Source organism: Elaeis guineensis, chromosome 9, assembly GCF_000442705.2.
Source record: "Elaeis guineensis isolate ETL-2024a chromosome 9, EG11, whole genome shotgun sequence".
NCBI classification, from domain to species: Eukaryota; Viridiplantae; Streptophyta; class Magnoliopsida; order Arecales; family Arecaceae; genus Elaeis; species Elaeis guineensis.
The window spans coordinates 6305974-6312945 of NC_026001.2; the positions used below are offsets into that span (position 1 = coordinate 6305974).

Sequence of the window (6972 nt, forward strand, 5' to 3'; positions counted from 1 at the left end):
TGAAGATATTTATCAACTCTACGAGTAGAATGGATGATGACCTTAAGTATTTCAGGCAACCAACTTTGGGCCATAAGTAGCCAGTGATCTTCCTGCCATTATAGGAGAACTATAATTGCTGATAGTGTAAGTAGCAGAAGAAGATTTCACAATAATTGAAAAAATAATAGATGTGTATCAAGATTTTTTTATCACCTCAGAAATCAAAATTTTGAGTTTCTAGTGTTTCTTTTGTTGCAGTGATAGAAACCTCATTGGAGCTTCAAAGTAAATCAGCAATTGTAACTTGATTTGAGGTCAAAACAGTTGAAAGCCAGGTAGTAGTTGATGTTAAGGGCAGCGGTGGATACTCATCATAACTGCAGCCAGCCACAACTAAAGCTGCCATGACTGAAGTTGCTGTAGGTTCAGCTCTATACAAGCCTAGCAACAAAGGAAGCCTCCTCTAATGTAACGCTTGCTTTAAGCCCATCTTTTCAGAAGTAATACCGAAGAGGAGAGAAATAGATGTCTTGGGGTAACATCTATTACCATGTTATCAACTTCCTCTGCTCGGAATGGATAGATAATATCTTCATGTTGAACAAATTTCAGGCTTTATAATAAATCATATTCATTTACAGTATGGTCTAATGGCTGGTAATGGAGCTTACATGCTCACCCAATGCAATGCGTCTCCAGGAATATACATATAGACTATGTACATTTATGAATAAGAGGAGCTTTCTGAGCTTCATATATGGAAATCTCTCTTATTTAACTTCTCATATGCAAATATCAACCACCTCCGTTACAGCTATTTTCAAATATGTTATGGAGCAAGAAAGGCTCTAAACAACGCACACACCACCTCATCATCCTATTTCAAATTGATGAATCAAGTCAGCACATAATTAATGGAGAAAACACAGAACTTATGGAGAATATAGAACTAAAGACTTTTGAGTTTTTGACATCAGCACCACGTTCATAACGAGCTTACAAACTGTTCTATTGCATCTAAAAAGACAAAAGGCCTTCTTGTGGGTTCAGAAAAACCTTGTTGAAATAATTGTAACCATCAGATGCAAGATATCTTTGTCATGCTAAACCATCAGCTGGAATCCTCCGAGCCTGGATTTGAAGTTTTACATTCTTCTTAACCCACTCACCGGGCTGGCTAGGAGGTACCTGTATGCTTTAGCTTGTATGAGATGGCTGTTCCAGGTTGGTCGTGATGCATAGGTACACAAGGAATTTACTTTCAGTTGGTCATAAGAACTGAAATCTTAGTGGTCAATAGTTCATACAGAATTTGTGGGCTTAATTATATGCAACTTATTTGGAGAAAGTGAAGCATGCATTAGACTCAGAAACTGCCAAAACTGAAGCATCTTAAAACTTTTTAATGAGTGAACAAAATTACTGATACAGTAGTAATATTTTTATTATGCAGCCAGATGTGCATTACCAAAAATTAAAGATAAACATAATTAATACACTCAACTCTGTGCCAAATGTTAGTTTATGATTATTTGGCCTGTTCTTGGTTTGATGGGGTGGATGTCGTTTGTTGAGGGGGATGGATTACATCACTGTCAACAACTTTCTTTGCTGCCATCTCTCTTTGTAGCATAGCCTGCTCATGCATTGCCTTCACCATCTCCTTCATTTGTTTTTCTTCTTTCTCAAGTTGCATATTCATTATGATCTCTGCATTCTTATCAATTGGTTTGAAGTACTCTTCGATTGCAGCTTCCTGCAGAAGAAGACACAAGTTGGCAAGCATTAGTGCTGGTGCCATCAGACATCAGACTGACAAAAGCAACCATCCCTCTGAAAAGAATTCTATTTTATGAACCCCCTAGAGTCACTGCTTTTGGAGGGAGAGGTAACACACTGAAACAGAGTAAAATTACAACCAGCATTCTTGATTTCCCCTGCTAACAATCATAAATAGATTGCACAGCCAATCAAAACCAATCATTCGCCACTATGGTTGAAAGAACTCCAAAGAGGCCAATTTTTTGAGATTTTTATTTCATCGGCAAAAGATGCTCAGGTTGTTCACTGCACTAAGCTAACATCATATATCTTGCCAGAAGTTTGTGTGTGTTTTGTTACCAGAGAGTTTTTTTTTTTTGGTGGGGTGGGGGGGGTGCGCAAAAAAAAGTTGCTTGGCTAATGTGAGTTATTTCTTCCATGGTTTCAAGAACAAACCTACGGATGCTTCACTCTACACTGTTATTCTTTAGCCAACTGATTTTTGACTTAACAATATACATCTTCTTATATCTCTTCTTCTTCTAATAAGATGAAGTATTATTTCTTGTTGTTAATGTGGCAGCATAACTCATAATGTCCATACTTTTTGTCTGATACATCTAGCATGGACATTATAGGTACTACTGTCCCTCTTTCAATGAGAATGTCATCTGAAATTCTTAATAACATGTACTATGCATTAAGTTTTGCACTTGTGTGAGTACGATATAAATTGTGTACTCTATCTGCTGATGCTTCATGCATACTTTTAAGTAGAGATGAATGGCGTAGATATTCAAGAGAACAGGTACTTTGAGAGGGGGCTTACTGTTTCTTCCAGCTGATGGTTGAGTGCTTGCATCTGCTCAACCATGCGACGAACCTCTGCCAAAATAGCCTGTTCTGGAATCCTTCTCAATTCTTCCTTCCTAGCTTATACCTAACAAACAAAACAAATAGATAGTCCTAAAGCAGCAACAAATGCATATTTCAAAAAACCTATGCCGTTCATACACAAGGATAACTATAATAATAGATGTGCAAGGCTTCAAGTAGAAATAACCTAACATCAGTCCAAGGCTCTTTGAACAGTAATCCCCAAACAGTAATGAACATATCAAAGGTGACAAAAATTGGTGGATCTTGTGCAATGAACTGATAGATGTCACAACAAATAAACAAACTTATCTATTCGAGGTCTCTCACCGTGTTTCAGAAGTATCTTCTCGAGCTTGTATTGCTTTCAACTCCATGAGTGCATTACTTAAGGTATATATATGTGGAAGAGGATTCAGATAGGAAAAGCCTATGGAATTATGATGATCCTCTCTCTGTCTTTAAATTCCTGATATACATGATTTTTGACCTTTTTTCTTCATTTTTTAAACCTAATTAATTATCAAAAATGGACCATTCACCCTCTTCATTTAATCATGGTTTAGTCACCATGTTCACCTAGACCTAAGACCACAAGCACTTCTGCCTCCAGAAATGGATGTACAGCTTGTTAGCAACTTAGCATGAAAGTTTATGTTGTCTAGTTAGTCACTGAATCTCCATAAGTAGGTGTGAATGTAAACCAATCTTAATTGGCTAGCTTTTATCATGCAAGTCTTCGTCCATGAATTTGAATACAATTTCGAAGGCCTTCAGGGCTTACGTGCCCCGTCATATGGCTCTTACAATAATCAGAATAGCCAAAGGATTTGGTTTCCATAATATTCTCTGTGGAGGCTTCCATTTGACCTCTGGTCTGCACAACCACAATTTCTGCTGGAAAATTAGCAATTTACCAGAAAATGAGCACTTTATCTGGCCTCTTCTAGTTCCCGTAGTGCCCTCACAAAATCTATACACCACCTACAGGACAAATCATCAGTTTCAACAACCTCCCTAATTTGCGACAACTTTGGACAAATGGCTCACTAAGGATGCCCTGGACTCTGATCACACATCAAGCTCCTCTAGAAAATGATATTCCATAGAAATATTAAAGGGAAAACATGTTACTCTGTTAATGCACGAAGCTATAAACATAAGCATGCATTCTCTTCCAGAAAAAGAAAAGAAAAAAAGAAAAAGTTCTACCACATAAAAATGAAGCAACAAACATGTTTCCTATCAAATTAGTGCACAAAAGGCTTACAAGTATCTGTGTGCATGCCTGATAAGGCCCTCTAGAAAACAACATTCAATATAAAAGTTGTGCCTGCTATCATATTATCTAAACACACATGCCTTAGAACAAACACATCCATGCAAATGTATGTGCATCGCAACAAATATGTGGATAATTATGATACGAAAGAATAGCACAGACGACAGTAGCAGAAGGTGGCCTCGGAATAAATACTAATGGTCATATATGTGTGCTACAAATGATAATGAACCTTTTCGATACGCCTTTGGAGTTGTAATCTGTATGCTCTAATTCTTCTTTCTTCATATCCCGAGAGCACCCTGACCATAAACCACGCTTTCCTCCCAAACTCCAACAATTTATCCATAGCTATATCAAATGCACTTTTCCTGCAAAGAACTACACAGCAGCATGAATACAAAAACAAAAACATACCAAAAGAACCATCAATAAATCTAGAAAACAACAATGTCGTCGAGACAATTTTAAGGATTCACAATAAATTACGCGAAATAATTAAGAATTATACCAGCGATTAGTAATAAAAGAGTGTTCTCTCTTCTTATTAACTCAAATTGGGAATTTAGCCAGCTGAAAAAGGGATTAGGACTTAAAAACAGAGACCTTAGCAACTATAAAAGTTTGGAGCAGATATAAATTAAGGAATTAGGGATAGAGCCTTGGGCTATGAGATTTATATAGTGCTAAGGGCGGCTGGCTTAGGTTGTGTTATCTAACATGAGTAGGGATCTGAGGTTGGGCTTACGGGATCTTCTCCTCCGCCGCGAAGACAGAAGCGCGGCCGAGGCAACCGCGAGAGGGTTTTGGGTAGAGCGCGCGATTCGTGAAATCGGCGGTCGGCGACCGTCGCCGGCAGAGTCGGAGTTCGGCGTGATCGTGAGGGGGCGGCCGACGGCCGCCGGCGGTGGGATGGGGGGCAAAGAGAGACGGAGAGAAGAGGGTGTATTGCGGAGCGCAGGGTCGGGACTCGAGAGGCCGGGATTTGGACCAGGCCAATTTTTACTAAAAAATTCGACCGGAGATGGGCCCGAGCGCGGGCCATGTCAGCCCTAGCCCGGTTTGGGACCCGACTGGACCAGAGTCCAAACTGCGTGTGAAGGGCAGCAAAAGAGGAGGGAGGAGAGTGGAGCAGAGGTGTAGCGGAGGGAATAGCAAGGTTTTGAAAGGGTAGATTTAAAAGCACGGAAATGAACTGATATATATATATATATATATGTAAAAGAGCTTTAAACACCAAGATATTGTATATATTTATGTCAGGTCACGAGTCTAAATGTGTGTGGAAGGGGTTTTATGGATCATCATTCGTAGCGAAAAAACAGGTACAAAATGGCTTCTAAATTTGCTAAAATAGGACACATCATGAGACGCATAGGGAGTTACGATATTTGTAGCAACATATCTGGAGGCTAACTTGCCATTATCTGTTAGTAATTTATTATGATTCTCTTCCTCTCCTTGATAGGTATTTACTATAGTATCTCCAATAATAATATAAACTTCTACCAATAGGCGATTACTAGAAATGGACAGTGGTATGTAAAAAATAAAAAAATAGTGGTAGCCTCCTAATCAGCAATGCTATTTACTCCTCTACGGACAGAGCAGTCAATCACCAAGAATCAAGAACCAAAGGATGAGAATATTTGTCGTGGAATGCCATAGCAAATAGCCACCTAACCACGATGGTTGAGTCCCCCTCCAATGCTACTTGACCACTGAACCACTATCTTTACTTTTCAAACATAAAAATTAGATTATAATATATACATGATATATATTAAAAAGTTATAATTATATTTTGGCAAGTGAGGTTTGTTTTGGTTAGATCGGTGCTTTGTTCCATGCCTACCTATATGATCATGAATTCTAGGCTACTTAAGAGGACGCTCAACGAGATGGAATAGTTGGTCGGGAAGGCTCTTTGGATTTTTTCGGAAGAATTTATTTATTAGCCTAGAGTGTGTCAATCAATGCACGAGGGTGAGTTGGGTATCTAATCACCATCAATTAGATAGGGGTCAAGTTCATGACCGACTCTCAGAATTTATGAGCATCTTCAATGCAGATAAAATACGGAATTGAGGGACTAATCAAGTCTAGCAGTCGTTGCTCCTTTATCTATACACTCGGTTGCCCCCAAGCTTTCCTTTAGATCTAGGCAATTGATTGCTGATGGAAGTTCCATCAATATGCTTAGTGACCCCTAGATTTCTACTATTCCCTTTGCTCTTCGATTAATGGGCTTAGATGGAGTGAGGATGTGGGACCAAGGGCTCATCGAGGCATGCTTTGTTGGCAAGCTTAGTCCACGAGTCTTCTCTATAGAAATCTTTTGGGTGATTATCTTAATAGACTACTATGGAATGGGTCAGCTCTTGGAGAGTGGAAGTTAGTGAGCTGTAATTCCTCCTCAAGAAGCCAATAATGTGACCATAGGACCTGGTTTAGGTGTGGAGATTGTGGATTACCCTAAGGTGGCCCTCTTCATTTGGAAGGTAACATGGAATTGATTACCATGTAGGAGTTTCTTGTACCATCGTAGTGTTATTGTTCTCCAATACTATGATCAATGTGGTGACGTAGAGGAAACGATTGGCCGTGTCATCTTTAGATACCCAGGAGCCTCACTTACATGGGGTCAATTGTTTAGTTGGTTGGCTCTTCCATCCAATCATGGGATAAGAAGAACTTCATTTAGTTCATTGATTGGCCGAGCCGAACTAGGACTGTGTGACAAGGGTTGACTACTTGTCTTTGCTATAATGCTTATTACATTTGTTAGGATTTGACGCCTCGAGATTCAGCCCACATTGAGCCCACAGCGAGGTTCGCGGCGAAAAACGGAGTCCAACGAGACCAAGATCACCTGAATCGGAGCTCGGATGGAGAAGATACGAGCTTTCGAAGATGGCACGAAAACCGAGGCGGCAGAGGACCGCCGGCGGCGGGCGGCAGCGGCGCGGCCGCAGGCGGCGGCGCGCGGGACGCGCGTCCCAGGCCCGCTGGCCCGCGTGGGACGCGGGACCCAGGCCCGGGCGGGACGCGGGACCCAGGCCCGCGCGGGA

The 6972-nt window shown here is 40.5% G+C and overlaps 1 protein-coding gene across 1 annotated transcript; it reads right to left on the minus strand.

The window, feature by feature from the left end:
- Positions 1 to 1356: 1356 nt before the first annotated feature.
- LOC105051920 (uncharacterized) lies at positions 1357 to 4885 on the minus strand (the record flags this gene model as incomplete). Its single annotated transcript, XM_010932563.4, has 4 exons — positions 1357 to 1738; positions 2573 to 2683; positions 4134 to 4272; positions 4650 to 4885. Coding segments are annotated over 3 exons (381 nt in total), but the record flags the coding sequence as incomplete, so codon positions are not given.
- Positions 4886 to 6972: the final 2087 nt, after the last annotated feature.